Raw genomic sequence first — 23,991 nt, 5'->3', positions numbered from 1 at the left:
AAGCTCCGCGTGGCTTTTTGGAGCGCTTTCTGTTGCTGCACAGCTAACTATGTGCATTGTGCTCATTCTTGCACTCCCCGTGTTTTGGAGCATGGCTTTTAGTTTGGGGTTTCCAGCCCAGTGCCCACTCTGGAGCTTATGCACTTACGGTAGATGAGACAACTTTTAGAAAGTGTGGTAGAAACAAAACTCATGAAGATGCTTGTTACCTTTTTAAAAATTTTTATTTATTTATTTATTTGAGAGCGACAGACACAGAGAGGAAGAGGCAGATAGAGAGAGAGAGAGAGAGAGTGGGCACACCAGAGCTTCCAGCCACTGCAAACTATCTCCAGACACGTGCGCCCCTTGTGCATCTGGCTAACATGGGTCCTGGGGAATTGAGCTTCGAACCGGGGTCCTTAGGCTTCACAGGCAAGTGCTTAACTGTTAAGCCATCTCTCCAGCCCATTCTTTTTACCTTATATCTGGGTCCCATTTTATTCATTTTTTAAAATTAATGTACAAAATAATGGGCTTCATTTTGACATGTTCATACATATATGTCATTGTACTTTGTTCATACTTATTTCTCTAATACATCCCCTTGGCTCCCCTCCCTCACCTGTTGGTGCCCTTCTCCCAGATAACCTCCCTTGTGCCTTCATGTCTCATTCATATACATGCAACATATATGTGTATGTATATATACTTTCATATTTAAATAATGTATCTATTTAAATCAAGATTCAAGTCACGAGACAAAGCATTTCTTGCTTTTCCCTATTAATCTCTCTTGTTTCCCTTTGTCTTCTCCCTTTATTCCCTTCCTTTCCCCTCCTCAGATAGTCTCCCCTTTATTTTCTTGTCATATGTATTTTGATAACTCCCTTAATGATTTCCCTGCTGGCATTGTCTCCTATTTCTAATCCATCTTGTATAGTGATACTAATCTTCCTAAAAACGTTTTCATCATGCTCAAATCCTTTAGTGCCCCCCATGGCCTACAGGATGGAGTCCAGCAGACAGTTAAGTCTTTCTGCAGCCTTGTTCCCACTTACTTTCTGGCCCTCTTACTGTAATTCCCTCTTCAGCTTACATGCATGCTGAGACCTCCTTTCTTCCCTCTTTGATACCTTTGTTTATTGTTCCTTTTCTTGAGATGGCCTTTGACTCGTTTCTGCCTATTTGAATCTTGCCCATTCAGCCTTCAAGTTCCAGTCCAGCTCATTAGATCTTCCCTCCTCCTGCAGCACTCACCATGCTTTTGGCACATTAACTTTTCTGATGGTGGCTTGTGTGGATAACCTGTGCTGCATGTAACCTTGCACTCTAGATTCTAAGGCCTGAGAAACAGCATTTAGACAAGCATGGATTCTTGGTAGCTTCGTGGCTGAGGGTATAAGTGAAGCTTTAGGAACGTGCTTTATGACCATTGAATGAGGTGCTGTAGAAGAGTGATTATTATGGTCTGCCGGGTCCACCTCAGTGTTTGAGAGGTTTGTACTAAAGGTTTTCATTGAGTGCTTGTAGAATAAATGAATAGATGTGTTAAATTTTTGTTGTTGTTCTTCAGGGAGATAAATTATTTTAGCTTTTAACTATGTATGTATGTATGTATGTATGTATGTATGTATGTTTTATTTCTCTCAGGATGAGGAGATGTTAAAATGCCCAGAGTCCTTTACTGACTATCATGAATTATGTTGTCTGTAGCATGTTGTGGGCTTACTTGTTGTGAATTCTTATGCCAAGCTATTCTACAAACCGAACTGGGATCATTCTCTGTGGAAGGATGGCAGGAAACGTTCTAACACCGATAGCTAACAGCTTCATACTGCATTTGGACTCTTGAGGACGCAGACATCTCAGGTGACAGGGAGCTCTACCATGACAAAGGATAGCTTGTTGCAGGGACCAGCTAGACAGGCTTTGGCAAATTTTCCAGCCAGTCCTCAGCTCTGCCTTGGTCGTGCCATCATTATGCCCCTGTATTCATACCAGAGGAAAAGCCAAAAGGAAACAGGGGCTTATGCAGGAATTCCTTCACTGCTTGTCACACTGCAGGGACAGTGTCTGGTGTTAAATAATCCCATGCCAGTAATAGTGCGATAGTATAAACGTGCTTCTTAAAAAAACTTTTAAAAAGTTTTTTTTTTTTTTTTTGGCTAAGATTACCAAATGTCACTTAGGCTCTTCTTTGAGCAAAGTGGCAGAGGGAGTGTTAACTTGCTAAATGTCATTGCACGGCTTGTTTTCAGTTCTAGATTAATAGCAGGTGGTAGCCATTTTTCAAAGCAAACAGGCTGTCTTTTTGTTCAGTTAGAGAAAGCACTAATCTTCACTGTAGCCTAGAATATTCTGTGTAAGGTGACACTTGACAAAAATCACAAAACATTCAACATTAAAAAAAAAAAAAAACCACAGTGGGCTAGGCTCGTAAATTTTCTAAAGGCCCAAACGAGAGCTTTTGGCATGTTGGTCTCTTCACTAACTGAGTTCTGTGTCTTCCCCTCAGAAATGCTGAAAGTGATCTCCTGTCCACATGGCAGCCAGCGGACCTTTGCTGCTCGTGTGTATGCATGTGTACGCCTGCCTGGGTGCTGGGCTGCTTATTAATGTCAAGCTGGAAATAGTATATTAAAAACGAGTTTTTAGTTTGGTGTTTCTTATTCATGGTTAGCTTTTAATGTGTGTGTGGGTCTTTGTGTATATGTGTATATAGTATGTAATTGTGTGTGTTGAATGCACATACATGTGCAGATACATATGCCCCATGCACACACGTGTGGATACTAGAGGAGCGTCTGTTAACTAGTCTCTTGAGACAGAGCCTCTGTGAAACTGGAACTTGCCACTGAGCTACTTTGTTCTTGGAGGCCTCGCAATGCTCCTGTCTCCATGCCCTCAGCACTGGGCTTACAGGCCTGTGTAGCCATGCTCAGCTTTTACCTGGCTGCTGAGGACCACCCTCAGGTCCTCATGCTTATGCAACATACAGTCAGGTTTGCAGAGCCATCTCCACAGCCCTAGTCATGGGGTGCTTTACAAGAACATTGGAGGGGCCGGGGAGATGACTCAACAGTGAAGGTGCTTGCCTGCAAAACCTAATGACCTGGAATCAGTTTCCTAATACCCATGTAAAGCCAGATGCACATAGTGGCACACGCATCTGGGATTCGTTTGCAGTGGCCGGAGGCCCTGTTGCACTCATCCTTTGTCTGCTTGCAAATAAATAAAGTTTATTTAAAAACATAAGAATGCCAGAGGTATTGTTTAGTATGTTCACTTAAGCTGTGATCCAGTATCATTTGTATGTATGCTCTTAATTATATCTAGCCCCATGATCTTTTAGAAGTATCTTTTCGTGCACATGACCTGGTTTCTAACATGTGTTCTTGTTTCAGGCATGTATAGAATGTTTTTTCTCTTTTTTGTACGAATATTTGTAAGGTATTGGAGATTGCATCCAAGGCCTTCGCTATGCTTGGCAAATACTCCACCACTGAATGGTATCCCCAGTTACCTACATGAGTATTTTTGATATGACATGTATTATCACTGCCTTTATAATAATCATTTTACGTCAGGTAGACTTGCTGTTGGCTTAGAGGCTTGAGGGAGAGGGTCTCTTTCCCCTGGCCTGGAATCTGTTTGCTTGGTATTTCTGTCTTTACTGGTGTTAGAAGCTTCTAGCATCTGATCAGTTGATGGATAAATGAAAACCATGCTTAGAGGAGGATGATGTACAAGCCATAAAGGCCAAATAGAATTAAGGTCATAGCCATAACCATGCAGCAGACAGGATGCTCCTGTCAGGCAGCTCATGGTATTCCCAGTGTCTGGCAGGCAGAATCAAAGTCAAGAGGTTTTTTAAAATTTATTGTTGGATCCCAATCTAGGGGAGGTCCTGCCTGGGAGTCATAGAAACAGCCCACCAACCTGTCTTTCCAGATGCAGAGTGCTCTTGCCTATAACTGTTTCCTTAACTGACTAACTAAATGAATGAGTAAATGCATAAACAAATAAAGTGTGTATATTGAAATTGTGTTATTTGTTTCATGTTGCTGGTGTGATTGTGTTGATGTAAGTCTTTAAAAGTGATCTTTTAAAATATTAAAAATGGGGCTGGAAAGATGGCTTAATGGTTAAGTGCTTGCCTGTGAAGCCTAAGGACCCCGGTTTGAGGCTTGATTCCCCAGAACCCATGTTAGCCAGATGCATAAGGGTATGTATGCATCTGGAGTTCATTTGCAGTGGCTGGAAGCCCTGGTGCGTCCATTGTCTCTCTCTCTCTCTTTCTCTCTCCCTCCTTCTCTCTCTGCCTCCTCCTTTCTGTCTGTCACTCTCAAATAAATAAATAAAAATAAACAAAACAATTTAAAATGTTAAAAATGTAAGTTGACATTGTGATTATGTTCCTGGGCAACACCTCTTTGTTTAAAAAGCCACCCCAGAGTGCCAAGGATTCCAGAGCTTGAGATGGTCCTCCCACGCCTTAGTACAGCTGAGCATGAGAATCAGACTGCGCCTAAAGTAACCGGGGCCTCTGAACGAGGGCCTGATACTCCCATTCTGCCCTCTCTGCCTGCACCTAATGTGGCCCCTCCAGCTGCGGGGAGTGGCGATTTTCTGGTTCTTCTTCACCACATTTGATCCAGGAACTGAACTGGCTTCTTTCCCATCCTGTCTGGATGCTCTGCTGTGTTCTGCTGGGTGATTATACTTTAGAGTCACCGCCATTTTTACATGTCCTGTCTGTGACTTCTTTCCTTCCCACTTTGTTTAAGCCTGAAGTTACTACTAGTTTTTCCATATTCGTATCCCTTAATCTCTTTCCATGCACAGGTAAGCTAAGAATGTCCTCAGTATTGGCCTGGGGAAATCTGGGTGTTGTGAAGAACTGCATACTCTGTTGTACTTAAATTAACACTGGAGTCTACTGAGATTGTTTTTTAAAGTAGTTTTTGTTCCTTAGAGAGTTTTTCAGATTTCATCTTTGCTTGGAGTATAATTTAGTTGCAGCTTATGTAAAATTTAGTTTTAAAATAAGTATGTTAGGTAAATGTTTCTTAGATTCATAATTACCCTTCAGAGCCCAGCACTGCTGGCTTTTCTGCCATTATGATTGAAACTTACATAACTTCAGCCACTACAATGCCATTCACTGGGAAGAGGCATTCTCTCTGTAAGAACATGTGGGGAATGAGACTGGCCAGACTCTGGTGAGCATCTCCTGCCCTAATTTCTTCATGGAGCCAATGGAATCCATCAAACCCCATCAGTTTCTCTTTCTCAACCGAAGCATTTGAGTCTCCTTAAGCTAACGTGCATGTGACATGCTTCCTTTGAAACAGCCTCTGTAAAGAGCCATGAAAGAAATGAAGATGTCCAGTTATTGGCTGACTGGATTCACTTTTGTGTAGATGATGCGGCCTCGCGTGATTTGGTGAGCAGCAGTATACAAGGTGCTCCCTTCCGGCTCAGATCTTACAGGTGGCGGAGGTTCAGGAAGCAGCCCAGCAAATACTGCTCAGTCCCTGTTCTGTGAGTTGCAACCCACTTCTGGTGCCAAGTCAGCCAGAGACAGAGCATTGTTGATGCCATGCAGTGTCTGGCCTCTGGCAACCAGGTATCATGTCTATGTAGTTATTTTCAAATGTTGTATAACGTGTGCGTGTCGCATCTGAGCAGTCTGGCAGCAGAATAGGCTCATCGATTGAAGGTCCATGTCCCAGCTATATAGTGGATTCAGAGTGAATAATAGAAGAAATGTTGTGGTGGATGTAATGCATAAAATGTGAATGTTAGCATGGGATTGTAATATATTTAGCACATTCTCTCCATTTTACAAATAAGAAAACAGACTCAAAAAGATAAAATGAATTGCCAAGGCCATGAATTAGCAGCCAAGATGGAATTGAAGCTGTAATTGCTTGGTGACCATTTAATTGCTTTATCTACTGTACAGAATCCATGAATAAATTTTATCTCATAGATCTGTCCTGCTGGATTTACCTAGCTGGTCCTACATGAGTAAAATTGCTCTAAAAGAATGATTGTATACAAACATGTAACCTCCTCCTCACAGTTTGTTGGGTTACTTTCTGCATGGACTGGGAATTGACCTTAAAGACCTGCTCAAAGTTTGTTGCTGTCATTTCAGCCTGGCCAGGTTTTCCTCTGGGCCCACGTGCTCGCCTTCATCCCTCTCCATCTATTGCCTGTGTAAGACACGCCTTGTGGTGTGAGGCGCTCGCCATTCTCCTGCACGCCCTTTTCATCCCAGGTGTTCCCGTTTCTTAAATCTCTCCCACACCCGCATCTCCGAGACCTGAGCTGACACATTGTATGTATGTACACAAGTATTTTGAAATATTTGTAGTATAGTCTGCATCAGCTGTTGGGAAAAATCTTTAAAAACCTCTTCATGTTAAGTACTTCTAGAAGTAACCACAGATGTTTGACAAGTGAATTTTGCATTTTCTTCCTTTAACTTTAAACCAGTATAGAAAGATATCAGTTCAAAGTGATGGAAAATACACTTGTGTCAAGTAGGAGTCCTGAAACCAATTTACTTCCTGACCTTAAAGAATTCTCTTAGCCCACAAGGACCATGGAGCCCCGCTGCCTAGAACACGTCCTGCACATGCCTGGGATCACTTTTCAGCTCTGCATGGGAAACAGGCTGCAGGAGAAGACATTGACTAGCAACTGGTCTCCCTAAATGCGAACATTAAATTTAAATGAAATCTATAGAAGTTAATCCAAAGAAAAGAAATTCTCAAGTTGTACAGATTTTCCTCCATGTTTTCTAATTTCTGTCAGATCAGGCACACCAAATATCTCAGTTCCCTGGTGCAGAGTAGCAGCTTTGTTAGAGTGTCTGAGCTTTGTAATGTCCAGGGTAAAACAATATATACAAATTCCTGGAAATTGACATTGGTTCTCTACTATATGGAGAAAGAAGATAGATACATTTTAGAGTAATTGTACTTTAACTTACCTCACTACACATGCTTTGTGTTCCTTCCCACTCTGTATCTTCACAGCTGAGGTTTAACAACGGGACCTGCTTTTACACGTAATGGTATCATTGAATGCTCGGCAACACTGATCTCTTCTGTGACTGAATTTGATAGTCAGAGTCCCTTGCTGTTCTTAGTCTGTGTAATCCTGCAGTCCTTTCATTGAATATTTTGTCCTTTATCATGTTGTCCTATAGTTTTTATCTTTAAACTTTTTCAGCCCAGTAATGTTTATCTACCTGACACAGTCCTTATTCGTTTCATAGAACTTAGTCTTTTAGAACTTTGCTTTACATTCAGTTTCTGAGCTTAATTCCCTATGGTCTTACACATGATGTGTTTATTTCTTGTTTCCACTCATGTCTGTTATGTAGTGACCAGATCTACTGTCATTGGAGAAAATAGTACTTCCTTGAGAATCTTGAAATTCTAAGAGCTTAAAACTACTCAGAATTGATTCTACTTTTTTTGGAAATATTTTTCAATAACCCCCCCCCCTTCCTTCTCTTCCTCCCTCCCTTCTTCTTACAAGCTGTAGACACCAGGTTAGGCAGGCTTTGCAGGCAAGTGCCTTTAACTACTGAGCCATATCCCTAGCCTTGAGTTTACTTTTGATTCATCATTTATCTGATGTTTCTTAGACACTGGGGACTGATGGGATAGATCACTGACTCTGACGCTGAGCCAATGAGCTTGTCTCAGCACCATGTTGAAATTTCATGTTACAAAAGAGCATGAAACTTGTATCTTAGTAATGGAATCACAGTATGCCTTATTCTCAGGAATAATATATAAAATATTAACAGCAATCCTATCATAGACACTGCCCAAGCAGAACAAATACTAAATAACAAATACCATTTCGTGGCAACTGAATATCAGCCCCCTTCCTGAACCAAACATCAGTTCAATGGACTCCAAATCTTACATATGAGGCTTAGATCCTGGTTTTACAGAGAGACACAGAAAATATGTATTTATGTGTTTATTTCATACTTTTCTTCCTTACCTCAAGAACAGTAAGTTAAAATTTCTAGCTTTCTCTCATAGTAGGATGTGTTTTATTACTCTATACAGATGTGGCCACTGTCGTTTGTACACGTGTCTTTGCCATTCAGCCTTACTGCCAGGTTATAACCCAAACAGTGCCCAGCCCAATTTTCCAATTCATACAGGCATTTACTGAGCAAAAGTGTACTGAAAAGCATTTACAGAATTATTTGTAGAGCCCATTTTATGAAACCATAATGTCCCAATTTGTTGGTCTTTGCCAGAAAGGCTCCCCACAGGAGAATGAACTGCTTACCATTGGCCTCAAATAACTATCCATCCTCTCGCCACCATGATTCTCTGTGGAGGACAGCTTTGCCTCTTTTCAAAAATATTTTACTTTATTTTTAGAGAGTGAGAGAGAGAGAGAGACAAAGGGAGAGAATTGGCACACCAGGGCTTCAGCCACTGAAATCAAATGCCAGACGCTTGTGCCACCTAGGGGTCATGTGCAACCTTGTCCTTGCCTCACCTTTGTGCATCTAGCTAATGTGGGATCTGGAGAGTTGAACATGGGTCCTTAGGCATCGCAGGCAAGCACCTTAACTGCTAAGCCATCTTTCCAGCCCCAGCTTTGCCTCTTAAGGGACATATGGCCATGTTTGGTTGTTACCATTCAGAATGAAGGATGGCACTCCTGGCTGATCCTGAGATGCCCCTAAACTTTCTGCATTGCACAGAACAGCTTCCATGACAAAGAATCCTCTATTCCAAAATGTCAGCAGTGCCAAAGATGAAAGTCTCCCTCTTCAGTGAGTGGCTGGTTACAGGACCACCAGCTAGAGATCGGCTGAGACACCATTCCTGAAATCCCTGAAGCTGTAGGCCTCCTCAGAGTCTTGTAACAGATGAATGCAGCAAGGAGGACCTTTATAATAGGGTAGTCAAGCCTCACGTTTTCTGATAGCTTTCATTCGCTAATAAGAATTCATATCTGGCATTTATTATGGTAGTTAATGGATCATGTTCACTAATAACATCTCATTTCCAAGGGCCATTCTGATAACTAGCAAAACATTATTGTTGATCAAGACATGGCTGAACAACCTTTCATTGGAGGCCCCTCTACACTTGGAGCTTCTAATCGGAAGGCTTGCTGGTTGCTGCTGCATTGTGTATTCTTAAGTCAGATGCTGTCACTCCCCTGCTCCGAGATTAGCCTGGGTAGCACGTGCCCATGAGAGCATGGTGTTTGTGCTTTGGTATTAAAGTAAATCATTGCATTCCTTCCTACAAGCTGTGGGTGCTTGCTTTTTGGTTTGCTCCTCAGTGCAGTTCTTATCAATTCAGTGCAACTTTTGCAGGAAGTATAGATGGTGGTTGAGCCAAGGCTGTGGAAGAGGAATGAAGGTCTCTTCCTGCCCCAGAGCTATGAGAGCTGAGGAGAGGGTCAGCGAGTATGCATGTGTGGTGTCAACAAAGTTAAGAATAGCCACTACAGTAGACTCAAGTATAATTCTTTATGAATGCCACTTGTATTCGTCTGACCTTCCATCACTGTGAGAAAGTCTCTGAAATAAACAATGAGAGGAATTGATTTACTTTTTTTGCCCCCATTTTCCGAAGTTTTCACCCATTGTGATGGGGATTGGCTGGCGGAGCAGCTCACATTGTGGCAGATGGAAAGGAGAGAGAACCTGCGCTAACTGATTCTGTTACTTTTTGAATATGTTTTCCATATTTGATTTATTTATTAGCGAGGTGGGGGGAGAGAGTGGCAGCGTCTCCAGCCACTGTAAATGAACTCCAGACACAGGCGCCACCACGTGGTTCTGGCTTACGTGGATTCTGGGGAATTGAACCTGGGGTCCGTAGGCTTCGCATGCAAGTGCCTTAACCTCTAAGTTGTCTCTCCAGCCCTCTTTTTTACTTTTATTCCATCTGGACCCAGGCCTGTTGGCAGTGCTACCTCCATTCAAGGCAGGTCTTCCCTTTCATCCATCCTACCTGGAAGTACACCCCAGGTGTGCCTTACTCATCCATCTTCCAGGCGCCTCAGTTGTAATCAAGTTAGCCCTGACTATTAGCCACCAAGCTCATGGTAAACGTGCAGGTTCTCATTGATGACAAAAGTCTGACGCTGAGCTAACTGAATGCATGTCTACTTTAATTCTTTTACACCTAATCGTCATTCTCTGTGATTATGTTCTATAGCTCCTAATGTCCTACTCTTGCAAGTGAGATACACTTTAGGTTTTTTTCTCTTTGTTTTATGTGAGCATATAATTTTACTAGGCTTGTATCTATTGTGCCTTGTGTAGTTTAGACACAGAATAAAATTCCTTTGCTACTCTTTTTAAAAAAATATATTTTATTTATTTATTTGAGAGAGAGTATTAGAGAGGCAGATAGAACAGGCATGCCAGGGCCTCTAGCCACTACAAGCCATCTCCAAACCCATGTGGCCCCTTGTGCATCTGGCTTTACGTGGGTAGTGGTGAATTGAACCTGGACCTTTGGCTTCACAGGCAAGCGTCTTAATTGCTAAGTGATCTCTCCAGCCCTCCTTCACTACTGTTATTTGCTAATATGCCTGAGTTGTGAGATCAGATCAAACTTAACCTGCCACAAAGTCTCTGTGTCAGTGAGCGCATTAACTCTGCCTCCAGTGCGTTTTGTTTAGATTTTAGAAGATCACAAGGTTTAGGAAACAAGGAAGTGTGGCTGCACAGTTTTCCTACTGAGAGTTTTTTCAAGTTGTCTTTTCTACCCTAGTGATGTCTGGCTTCATCTCATCTCTTGGAAAACTGTCCAGGGCCCTGCTTTGTGATCTAGCTTGAGTTAGCTCTTTAAGTACCCAGCACCACATATCGAAGTATCAAGGACTCTTGTCATTTCCAGGTACAGACTTTCCCATAGTAGGCTCGCTCTTAATGCATGCCTTGTTCTTGATGAGCAGTGTCACAGTACTTGTACATCACAGTACTAAGCGATTGTGATGTCACTGGGTTCCCAGTGTCGTGCAGTCTGTCCCTTACCTGAACAATACCACAGCTAGACAGGCACAGTAATGCCAAAGAGTGTGCGTCATGAGGACCTGCCCAGGAATATACGCGGGAAGGTAAAGTCTGTCAGCACAGTATGTCTTAGCCACTCGTCCTTTTTCTCTCGTATTGAGTCTGTATCTTTTGCTGTAAAACACCTTCAAATTCTTCCTGAACAGAGATAAGGCTTTAAGGAGTTGGACATGTGCACTTCATTTTTAATCTAGCCACCAGCATTGAGTTAAGACATCAAAATTGTTTGTGTTGGGTTTCTTAAAAAATTTGATTTCCTCATTTTCTCTGTTCCTCTTGCTTATGAGAGGCTGGATTTCCATAATGATCCACTTAAGTCTTTTATGCCTTCTTTTAAAGCCCAATCACGTTGCTCCAAATCTAGCAAGATCTGCAAACTAATCCATGTACATTTCTTGTAGGAATAACAAACAGGAGATGAGGAAAGAGTTTATATTCGTTTTTCTAGAAACGATTTGCCCTTGCGGTAAATAATGTTTATAGTGCTTTTTGTTTCCATGAGTTCATTTTTAGTGATTCTATGTCTGGGTGAGGGTTGCGCAGAGAACTTGCATTTCCTCAGTTCGTTCACTGCTTTTTCTTCTGTTGAGTGTGACTCTCCATCCTCAGCAGCTATTAGTTTACTCAATGTATTCTTGGCTTATTTAAGTTTGAGGATTCATATTGTGTGCCTTCTCCTCCCAGCATCCCATTAACTGTTTCAAAGCGATGTGCCATTAAAGCGTTGTGGCCGTGTTTCTCGCTTTGTTATTCACCCCAGTGGGTCTCCCACTATTGATTCTGTGTGTGGTTGAAGATGATTCGTGGTGTTTGCCTAAAGTTTGATGCTGTCAGGTCTTTGGAGATATCTCCTTCTTTGGTCTTAGATATTTTGTGTGTTTTAAAAGTTTTTAAGGAACGATATCTTAGAAAAGTGAATGAGGATTTAACTGTGATTAGCTTTTTGAAATTTGTTCATCGGGTACCGTGTTCTCAGTAGACCCAAACAATATATGCTTGTGGTATTGAATTCTCTTAGTGTTTTCTAAATATGCATAATTGAATACCTATTGCAAACTCAGTGCATTTAAAAAAATATTATGTGAACAAAGATTACATAGTACTAGTGTTTTGATAACCATGGTGGAGAATATCATACATCGCATGAAAGGCGAAGCAGATAATAATATTCTTAGGATTTAAGTGAAATTATTACCCTGCTATCTATAACTGTCCAGTTTGTTTAAAACATTTTTTAATTTGCAAGTTAAATTACTTAATATTTACTCTTTGAAATTTGTCCATTTGTTTTCTTTCCATAAAGATAAATATATTCATATTGATATTTAGAAGCTTTTTTCCTGATTATAGACATATGCATAATAGAAAACAGGGAACAATACAGATTAAAAACAATCTAGTCCAATGTACACACGATGGCCACAGTTAACATTTGACGTGCTTAATGCTTTCTCCATGTGTTTTGAGCCCTGTTTTCTCTGCCTCCTCCTCTACATTTCTCATATGAAATGAACAGTGTACTCATCTCATGGTATATTTTTTCTCCTGCTCAATAGTTTACTCTTAATCAGTTATTTCATTGAGACATTAGTTTTTAATACTAATGCTTGAGCTTTTAACTGGTCAAAATCTTTATAGTAAATTTTCTATTATTGGCTTTTATCTTACTTGCTTAAGCTTCTGTTATTTGTGCTTTGCTGTTTAAATGTTACTTACGTTTTTTTTACATATAAATTATTTTTATATTTATCCTCTTGTGCATATGGCTTATATGGGTCCTGGAGAATAGAACCTGGATCCTTAGGCTTTGCCGGCAAATGCCTTAACCACTAAGCTGTTTCCCCAGGCCACTTTTCCTAATTTTTGCTATACTTGAATATCTAGAAATAAAATTGGCTATAAAAAAGAAAATTAGTAACATTCACATGCAAATTCAACTATTTATCATTATTTTTATAAACTTTATTATGTTTGATTTAATTGTAGGTTTTTATAGTGAAATTCATTCTGTTTACATACAGCTCTAGAATTCTGATAAATTCAGACATCACCACAAATCAAATTATTGCTTCATTTTGGCTTTTGACTACAAAGTATATAAAATTCTGAAAACATAACTATGGAAATCCAGACACTCATAAGCTTACCACCATGCGGTGACTTCTGTGCACTTGGTGTCTTTCCCTCCGGTTTCAGCCAAGGTCATGCTGTCTGGCCTGTTTGTTAGCAGTCTTTTTCCTTTTCCTCCTTGGTATGTTTTTAGTGTGTGAATTACTTAACCATTGTTTTGTTTCTTTGCAGTTCTTAGCATCTCTGCAATAGCCGTCTTTGCATGTTACCATAATTTTACTTAAGACAAGTTCTAGAAGTATTTTTAGATCTGGCTGCATATGCACATTTTTAAGAATTACTGCATTTTGTCAAATTGGTGTATGAAATGGCTAGACTAATTTATATTCTGATTAGTAATGCAAAAAACCTCAGTTTTCTGTATTCTTACTAATATTGACTATTATAATGTTATATTTTGTCAATTTGACAAATAATATAGCATTATTTTAGTTTGAATTTGTTTGATTTCTTATAAGGTTCATTTTTTTAACACAATTTTGTGTGTGTGTGTGTGTGTGTGTGTGTGTGTGTGTGTGTGTGTGAATTACCAGTGTATTATTTAGGTATTTTAGCTCTTTATGGGGCAAAGAAGCACAAGACGCTGTTAACTAAGTGCTCTGTCTGTTGACAACATTAATTTCTCACAGTTACATGTTGGGAATTCTTTCCCTTTTTCTCTGTCAATGGAAACTGAGAAAAAGAGAGAGAGAGGAAGGGAGGGAGGGAGGGAGGGAGGGAGGGAGGGGACCTCATGTAACCCGGTAGGGGGGCAGCAGAATCTAGGCTAGACCTCCCATTCTCCTGCTTCCACCACCTAAATGCTAGGAATACAGGCATGTGCCTCCACACCTGACTCTTTATCTTTTGATTTTATTATTATTTTATTTTATGGATTTCTTATAAATCCTATGAGTTTATGAATTCACTCTTTGATTATAGTGGAAACATACATATTGATGAGAGAGGTGCTTTTTCTTTAGTTTGTATAGTCATGCATATATTCTTCTCATTTTGAGTTGTCTTTCAGAAATTCTTTCTGTATTTGTTTCCTTTTATATTCTTAACAGGCTAGTAATGTTTTTACTGGGTTCTTCCAAAAAGCCATATGTTTTGTCCTTTATATGAGTGTTTTTTAATCCCAATATTGTATTTCTTTCTTATTCTTCATGTACTTTCAAGCAGCAAGAACTTTTCATTGAAATTGTGTGTTTATAGTTAAAAGTACAAGGACACCAAAGTTCATTCCAGATGGACACATCTCTTATTTTCTCATTGTGGCTTTTGGTTTGCATTTCGTATGTTGTACATCACATTTCTCTTTGCCATTACGGAAAATGTGTAAAATAATTGTTTGTTTACTTTTAACATGCTGCAGGATATTGAAGACAAAGTAAGTCACAAAACAACCTACTAATGTGCAAATAGATTCTTGTAGACTAGATACTCTCAATGGACACGTTTGCCTGACTCTCAATGATAAAGAGAGAGTCAGGCAAACGTGTGATCACTTTGCAAACAAATATGAAATGTGCACAAACATGGAAATGCCAGCTACATTTATTTCTCATAAATAGCAGCCAGGCATATATTTATCATTCACTGAAATTACTTCATTATTTTAATTATTATATTAAAATTTTGAAATAAAAGACTTGTGAGTTTCTCCACCCAAGGCTACTACTTCTTCCGATACTGGAAATGGAACAGATTCCTGCACCTATGTGCAGATTTCACTGGTCATTCAGGACTTCTCGGATATTACGTTTATGTGCATGGTACGTGGTCATTTTGTTAATTGCTCAAGAAGGTGAGCAACATGCTTGCTTCCAGATGACCAGAGTTTCATTGTGCAAAATACAATCTTTGAAATTGCTTTTCAAGAGAGAAGTTTAATCAGACAGTCTGTGTGCTATGTTCTGATTTGAACAAAGTAGGACACAGCTGTTACAATAAAAATGTACAATGCATGCTCCTTCTTTACATTTAAACACAGTAGTTATCTTCATCATATTAAGGCCTTCCCATGGCGAGGCAGGCCGAGCAGCCTGTGGAGCCCCTCAGCTGCGCACGCCCGCGCTAACGCAGCTGGCCTGGCCTTCTGCTCCTGTGGCTCCTCGGCACTCTTCCTTACACAGTGTGTTCTCCTTGTTTTGTTTCAGGCGAGGCAACTGGAAGAGAAAGACCGGATGATCAAAAAACAGGACGCATTCTACAAGGAGCAGCTGGCTAGACTGGAGGAGAGGGTATGACCAGTTCTTGCTATTATTTCTCTCCTCTCACCACACCTTCAGCTTCCGCTAAGTTGGTTTAAAAATCAGTAAATTAGAACTTTAGTTTCTTACTTAAAAAGTGAACAAGTCAAGCAGGTAGGTCACTCCCAACAGGAAGTTCATTTCTTTTGGGGGAGTTAGTTATGTTATTGGTTCAGATATGCATTTTCCCAGTGACAGACTTCTTCATATCTGTTGCCAAAACCAGTATGTTTATAGTCTGCATAGATAACGTTAACTTTGACTTTCTGATTCTCCTACCGTTTCCTCCAAAGTGATAGGATTATAGGCATGTGTTGCCATGCTTGCCTTGAAATGGTATTATTTAAAGGGATGTATTGCATTTATGAAAACTCAGTCTCACTGTAGTTACAGCTATGAAAGTAATGTCTCTTTTAGAATGCAGATAGGAAACACACAGAAGGAGTTAGGGCAAAGACTTACAAGGAAAGGATGGGGCAGTATAACTAGCCAGCAAGCACCTCCAATTGGACTAAGACACACCAGAGGGATCAGAATGCAATTATCAGAACATCTTTTCAACTAACTTTGTCTTGGTTAATACTTTCTAGATTAATTTTATATGTAGGCCATGGAATTCTTAAGTAACCTGTCCTCTTTTTTTACTAAGACACAAAGAATATATTATTTGATAAGAAAGTAGAAAAATAGGAAACATACTATTAACTCCTACTCAGTACAGTTATTTACATGACATGTTTACCTGTCTACGTCAGTCTGTCACTGGCCTGGGTTTATCTCAGATGCAGGGCCCTTGTGCTTAGTCATTCTGTAAGTATCTGTTCAAGCACCTAATACAAGCCAGACCCTGGTTCTAGTGCCAGAGCTACACATACAGAATGAGCTAGATGTCTCCTCTCATTCAGTTAAAAGCCAGTTACATGTATTATGTGTGAGGATGGATAATGCAGAGAACAGTAAATAGTAGCAAAGAAAAGTCATCCTGAGACCCAGGGGTACACATGAGGCTTGATGGAGAAGGAAGACCTATTTAGTAAGACAGCATTCATGAAGAGGTCTGTAGTTATAGCGAATCAAGCCAGTGTCACACTGTAGGGTAGAGGTGTGCTTAGGGCATTTATTTAGGAAGGCCAGAGGTTTTAGCACAGCCTCAGCAGTCTTGACTGTTTGCATGGCAAGAACTGAAGCAAAGGAGACTTGGTAAGAGATGAATTCAGAAATGATATGACAAGCCAATCATGATGGAATAATTTCAGCATTCGGGAAGTAGAGGCAGGAGAGGAGGATCAGGAGTTCATTGTTATCTTCAGCTACATAGTGAATTAAAGGCCTTAAGCAGTTCCAAGTAGAGATGTTGAGTAGGCACAAAGTGGAGTGGCTTCAAGGAGAAACCAACAGTTAGGTCCCAGGGGTAAATATTTAGGCTTGGAGGCCACATGAGGTCTCCACTGAAGCTTTTCATCTCTCCCTTTACAGTGTATAATTGAAGGTGAGTATACATACTGGCGTTTGAATTTTGTAAGTTTCATACCATGAGACTTTTAAAGCTCTTTATTCAAACTTTAAAGGATGAGAGCCCGTCCTTGGTGCTATGTAAAGCTAGGGGGTGTTTTGCGTTCTCCTTTTTGACATGGTATGCATCTGCCATGTCACTCCAAGAATCTTCCTCAGCTGTTGAAGGAGGATATACAGTTACTTCTCTCACTAACTTGTTAAGATACTCTAAATGGGGCTGGAGAGATGGCTTAGCAGTTAAGGCACTTTCCTGCGAAGCCTAAAGACCCAGGTTCAATTCCCCAGTACTCTTGTAAGCCAGCTATACAAGGCGGTGCCTGTGTCTGGAGTTCATTTGCATTGGCTGGAGGCCTTGGTGGCACACCCATTCTCTATCTGCTCCCTGTCTCTTTCTTTCTTTCTCAAATAAGTATTTAAAAAAACAAGCTTTTAAAAAAAAAATGATCTGAATAAAGTATCTAAGTTGGGTCCAGTCCACAGTGGCCATTGCATCTATGGCCACTGTTGTTTTACTTGTGTACTTCCAGAGCCCCACACCCAATGGGCAGCTGCATCTCTGCATCCCTGATCTGTCAGTACCTGCTCCGTCACCCAGTGAGCGCTCTCCTTATTATCAAGCTTCACTTTTGACGCACTTCAGGGATTTGTTACTAGTTGCTATAGGACCTAAGAAAAAAATATTGAAAAATGATTTCCTTGTTTTCTTATAAATTCTTTAGTTTGAGACCATTCAATGATTTGTACAGGGTGCTGAGAGGGTTTGTTCTGAGCAGATTATACTTGTCTTCTCAGCAAATACAGAGCTATATCAGATGGATATAGTATGATGAGATCAAATTGGTATAGTATTAAATATTTTATAGATGTACCATACATACCTAGTGTGTACATACATGCACATAAGTATATATTCCCACTGTTAATGGTTATCTTGGAAAGTAGTTATTTAGAAATTGTGACTGGAAGCTGAGAAGCATGAGTAAGCTGAGATACTTCAAGTAGAACGATCACATTACTGTTAATTAGTTGATACTTAATTGCTTATGTTCAGTAGTTCTTCAGAATGACAGTATAAAATGGGGATAATGGGCTGGAGAGATGGCTTAGCAGTAAGCACTTGCCTATGAAGCCTAAGGACCCCAGTTCGAGGCTCGATTCCCCAGGACCCACGTTAGCCAGACGCAGAAGGGAGTGTTTGCATCTGGAGTTCGTCTACAGTGGCTGGAGGCCCTGGCATGCCCACTCTTTCTCTCTCTTTCTGTCTCTCCCTCCCTCTTTCTCTGTCACTCTCAAATAGATAAATAAAAAATAAACAACAACAAAAAAGATTTTAAAATGGGGATAATACTTTGTTCCTTACTCACCTTTTGGGGTTCTGAGAGGCCTTAATAAGATGGTGTACATCAGCTGGCCTGCCGGTGCTATTCAGGTGGTGCAGCAGGAAGAAAGTTCAAAGGTAGCCGGAGCAACTTGGTGCCATCTATGTCTAAATGAAACTAGTGCTACAGTACAGTGAAGTGGGAAAGGATGTGCAAGGTCCTCGGTTCAAATCCTTGTACTCTACCCCTCGCCCAAGACAGACAGGCACGCTCACACGTGCGCGCGCACACACACACACACACACACACACCCTTATGAAATCATTCCAAAGATGATCCCTGCTATAGCCTGATGGGCCTTCTATCAAGCATCAGCTAGTATAATGAGCACAGAAACGATTAGACTTGCTTCTTTGGATGACATGTTATCTTACTGCTCCAGCTACCTTTTTTCATTGGCTTGATGCAAATTTTTCTTACATGTATGGGCCAAGCTGAGCATGGCACATCCAGACTTGCAATGCAGCTTGCTTGCTTTTTTGGACTTACTTCAATAACGTATTTATCAATAAAGTCATTTCCATGTGCCAAGGCAGCTTTCTCCTCCTATGTCTTTATGTTAGCTAGTCCATTTGGAGTATGAGAGAATCTCCTTTCACCAGCATATGAAGTGTGGCAAGTAACATTTAACCAAGCACCAAATTTATTCTTCCAGACTCTGTCTTCAAAAGTAACAGCTCTTCACTGAGAAAGGTCAAAGCTGTTTGAAAAATGTGTCCACTTCTGATTTCCTAATCAGATATTGCTAACTTATCAGAAATCATTGACTTAGACGCGAAGGTAACTTTTATCTTTGAAAACATTAGAAGTGTCACATTTAGGTTTGTGGCCTTAATAAGAGAAAAGACTTGGAGAGTATTGAATCCTGCTCTGTGGTGTAAGAGAATACTGAGTGTCGTACACGTGTGACTACAGGTGCGCGTGACCATGGCTGCGTGTGGAGATCAGAGAGCTATTTTGGGTGTCAGTCCTCACTCTCTACCCTGAGGCAAGTCATCTCATGTTCACCCCATGGCCACCACACTCGCTGGCCTGAAACTTCAGGAGATTATCCTATTCCAGCGCCCTCTTGTGGTAGCTGTGCTGGGATTGCTGGCACCCTTGATAGTGTCTGCCTTGGCTAACACACTTGCGCATGTGTGGCAGACTCTACGCTGAACCATCTCCCAAGCCCCTCTAGTGTGTTCAGAAGGCTTCCCTCAAGTCACCGAAGGAATGATGCCTTTTCATTTCCTTAATGTTGTTGAAGTTTAATTAACAGGTACAGCTATCTTTTTGTTTCTCTTAATGCTATTTATAAGTTGTATAATTATGATGAAACCTTTATGTTGTTTTAGGTGGATTTTTTTGTCATTCATCTCACTTTATCCTCACAACTCCATGAGGCTGTCCACTCCATTGTTTACATAAATATTCTGAATCTTCAAGCAACTTGCCTATGAATATAAAGCCCAAAGATTCCTGGTCAGGATTTGAGTCAGATTCCCCACCTGAGCTTGGAGCCAGCGTCAGTGATACCATTAAAATATGTCAGTTCTGTGCTTAAGAAGTTAAGTCCTGCTGATTATTGTCTTAGTTATTTGGCAAGTTGGTATCTTCTAATATAACTTTTAGGTCCAATTTTTGTACTTTGGTTATTGCTACCCTATTATCTGAATGTACTAAACATTCAGAAATACATAATTTTTTACCCTACAATTTGGTACTTCCAGAGAAACTGACCAAAAAAAAACAAGTTCAGGTTTCAGCACGTTTAAATTTTACACGTGATTTCTATCTGGTTGTGCTTGTACAGTGGGGTAATAAATCTGTGGCCACCTGAGCATTTGGAGACCTTAGTGCTGCTGCTGTGGGGTAGTCCCTCATTCTGCCTTCCAAGATGAAAGCGACTTTCCCTTCCTTTTGCTGAACGGTTCCGGCAGTTCTTCCCTAGAGCTGCACTGTTCGCCTGCTCTTCAGGGAAAGGCGCTTCTCCAGGCTTTTTGGCTCTAGGAAGGGAAGCTAAAAGGATCTCAAGCACAGGTCAGGAGGGTGAAGACATACTGTCCCAGAGACCATCAAGAACCAAGGCTTCCTTCTCCCCAGGACATACTGAAAACTAGATCTTGTGGTGGGTTCCTGGGAAATGCATAACTTTTCAGTTACAAACTGGAACTAATTTTCTCTACTAAACCACCCACTTTGTTCTTGGCCTTTTGAAGGATGGTGGGGTTTGGCACAGTGTACAAGGGAGCTGTGAAAGCCGTGGTGGCCTGAGGAGCGGAGGGTAGTCAGAGAGGCTAATGAGTTAGGTATAATGTTCACATTGTCCCGGTCACCAGCAGCTATCATAGACTCCTGAAGCTTGCTCAGCCACTCTATCTATGCGCACACCTTGCAGTAATGCTCCAGAGTTAAGGAGAGGAGATTGCACTGTTGGATAAAACAAGTAGTGAAAAGGGAATGGTGGAAAATAATTGTCCTCAAGAATGAAAGTGTAGGTCTGGACACATGGCTTAGTGGTTAAGGCGCTTGCCTGTGAAACCTAAGAACCTAGGTTTGATTGCCCAGAACCCATTTAAGCCATATGCACAAGGTAGTACATATGTCTGGGGTTTGTTTTCACTGTCTCAAGGCCCTGGCATGCCCATTCTCTCTCCCTTTATCTGCCTCCCTCTTTCAAAATAAAAATACTTTTAATAAAGAAGAAAAGTATATTAACATGTTTCCTGGGAAAATAGCCGCTAATTAAATTCTAAGATCATGCTTACATCAATGAGCACTTTTTTAGTCTCACATATGGTAGGCAGTATATCTTCCATTGCATCATAAAGTGTTGGGGTGTTTCTGTATGATTAATGGACTCTGGTTGCTTGACTACTTTGTCAGATAGGCTTTTTGCTTTGTATGTCTGGAATGCTTGGGAGGGGTGGGAACAATGCAACAATGATCATGAAGAAAAATGACAGCACAATAGGTTGTTATCAGCCCACTGTTTGAGGAGAATTTAGGTGTTTTTACTACCAGATGAAGTCTGCTGTTGTTAAGAATGTCATTGAAAGGAGCTGGCATTTCTCCGCATAAAGCAGCTGGACCACTGACATTTGGGGTACAAAATAAGAATCATTCTTTTGGGGAGGTGTTGGGAGATATATAATTGGCTTATAGGTTTTCAAGCAAACAAAACCAATCTTAAATTTTCTTCTCTAAAGTGCTTTCTGGACAGTTATGGATGCTTTTAGACCAGGGAGTAACTGGTTTTGGCCATGCAATGTGTGATAGCAAATTTAGCGGAATAGTTCAAAGCATAATGTCCTAGTAGCAGGCCTGGATAGGTTATGATAGCTTCCACTTGCCAACCTGGAGAGACACATTAGTCCTTTGACACCTGGAATTTGGTACCAGCTTCCTAATTCATGTTGCAATCAGAGCAGATTCCCCGTGGTTTCTATAGTTACAGAGAGTTGCAGAAATGAAGTTCTCGGGCCAAAAGTTTTTGCAGTGAAGGCACCAAAAGCCAGTGTCACTTTTAATTGTAATGGCATTGCAGGTAACAGAATTTCAGCAACGCCTCTTACAGCATGTATGTTGAGTTGCTGTCGGTTTCTCATCATTAATCAGTAATGATGTTTCAAATAAATGCATTGAGATATTCATTGTTAGGTAGAAAAATTAATATGGCCAAATAGAAACCATATCTTATAGCACTACAACCAACATAGCAACACCTAACTTAGATGCAAGGGCTGAACTATTTTACACTCTTCCCTGCTCTCCTAAAGGACATTTATTATTGCAGAGTGGTTCAGAAGTGGCAAGCAAAATGAGTTTCTTTTCACTTTATATTTCATTCTCTGGGAAAAAAAATCAATATAGTTTAGTGGATATGGGGGTCTTATCCTTAATTCATTATTCAACAAATCCTCCAAGTACATTGGCTTTTCTGCTAACCTCAGATTTTGAATGGGGAATGTGGTTTGAGTAATCTTGAGTTGCTTTTTCATGTGGCTTCAGGGCTACGAGACTTATATCTTTTCTAGTGTGAGCTTTGAAAGTACATCCCGTTACCCTGATCCCCTTAACTGGAACCAGTTCTTCTGTGTCTAACTTTAGAGGAAAGATTTGCAAATCATAGGATCAGCACTTAATTTGGGGCTTATTTACCATGTCAGCTGTCAAGAAGTATTAACCTTAAGGTAAGAGGAGAATATGGAGTACAAAGCTGTGTGCTGATGGCACACAGTACACCAGGTATTAAATGGCATTATCCGTCCTGTTTGCTACAGTAAATAGGATTTCACTATTATGATGTGTCAGGGCTTTCAGTGAAATCAAATTTACAAGACACTAAACTGCCATCCTCTGTGCTGAGCAGCTTTCTTCTGGGATCTTGCTTTTACATTAATCCTGTTGGTAGGAAATACTAGTATCAATTGTGCTTGGAAATTATAATTTAATGACCTCTTCCTTTTCTCTATTCCGAGATTAGAAAAGACCACTGTGTTTTGCAGTGATAGTTGCAGGGCACTACAAAAGAGATGATGTTGAGTTCAGTTCAAAGCCTAATTGGCCCTCTGTGATGCTAGTAATGATCATAGGTGTGAAGACATCAACAATATGGTTTACCTGGTCTCTCAGAGCTCTGCATTTCCTGTGCCCTTTGAAAGACTCTACAACAAAATAATCTGATCCTGTTTGCCATGATGTCCGTGAAAACCAGTACCACTTGAATGTATGAAGACAACATCTACTTGCCTTTCATTTGAATTGTTAGGTTATTGATAATCAGGTTGAATGAGGAAGTCATTGATCCTTCTTATGAGCTGATAAACAGGCCACATCAAAGATCTGAATTTTCTTTACATCTCATTAGAAAATTAGTGATTGTGTTGCTTCTTGATATCTTATTTATTATAAATGGGAAAGGTACTCCATTTAGGAGGAGTAGCCAATGCTTGTTTCCCCATTTTGCTGGCTGAGAAATTAAAATGCACGAGTATTAAATTTTTTAAAGGAAACTTCAGTGCTTATGTTAGAAAATGCTCTTCAGTCCCAGTTTTATGTTCAGACTACGAGACAGCTGTGCCTCTAGAGGGGATTACATTTCAACACATTAGCTTCAGTTAGCAAGATATATATGGTCATTAAAACATTTGCAAATAGTATTAGCTCTGAGCATCACCCAATAAGAAGTGCCCATATCTGAACCTGGCATATAAAGCAAGTTGTGAGGTCAGCATTGAATGAAGGGAACTCAATTTAATTGGGCCAATGGTATAAAGATAGAATTTTGACCTTGGTTATTCTTACCAGAATTGGGGAAAGAGGGCTATAAAAAATTAGCATTCATTGTTCACTCAAAATCACATTTATTAAATTGCTAGAGTGAGCCCAGGCACTGTGCATAGACATGGGGGTTAATCCACACTACTCCTGAGCATCTGATGCAGAGCTTTTCATTGACACAGTGGGTCCAGGGAGGCTGGGCTTGTATGTTCTTTTCCAGACTAGAAGTATTTCATGAGGAATGTATACTACCATTGTCCTTTAAAGGTTACAAGGTCATGGAATTCCAAAGGGAACTGAATGGGTTGGAAAGTTCCACCTTGTTAAATTCTCATATAAAGACCTGACACCTGATGCATCCGATTGCTCTCTCAGAAAATAAATGTTGAACCTA

At 40.5% G+C, this 23,991-nt stretch overlaps 1 protein-coding gene across 4 annotated transcripts in view; it reads left to right on the top strand.

The window, feature by feature from the left end:
- The window catches only part of Chchd3 (coiled-coil-helix-coiled-coil-helix domain containing 3), a 290,084-nt gene that overhangs the window by 179,744 nt on the left and 86,349 nt on the right, over positions 1 to 23,991 (top strand). For 2 of the 4 annotated variants that reach the window (XM_045161121.1, XM_045161119.1), the window contains exons 5-6: positions 14,562 to 14,576; positions 15,346 to 15,429. In XM_045161121.1, the coding sequence (XP_045017056.1) occupies positions 14,562 to 14,576; positions 15,346 to 15,429 (99 nt within the window). The remainder of the gene's footprint in view (positions 1 to 14,561; positions 14,577 to 15,345; positions 15,430 to 23,991) is intronic. The other 2 variants (XM_045161122.1, XM_045161120.1) reach the window with 1 other exon arrangement.

Source organism: Jaculus jaculus, chromosome 10 (assembly GCF_020740685.1).
Source record: "Jaculus jaculus isolate mJacJac1 chromosome 10, mJacJac1.mat.Y.cur, whole genome shotgun sequence".
In the NCBI taxonomy this organism is placed as follows: domain Eukaryota; kingdom Metazoa; phylum Chordata; class Mammalia; order Rodentia; family Dipodidae; genus Jaculus; species Jaculus jaculus.
The sequence above is the reverse complement of the archived record's forward strand: the minus strand, read 5'-3'. Positions and strand labels throughout refer to the sequence as shown.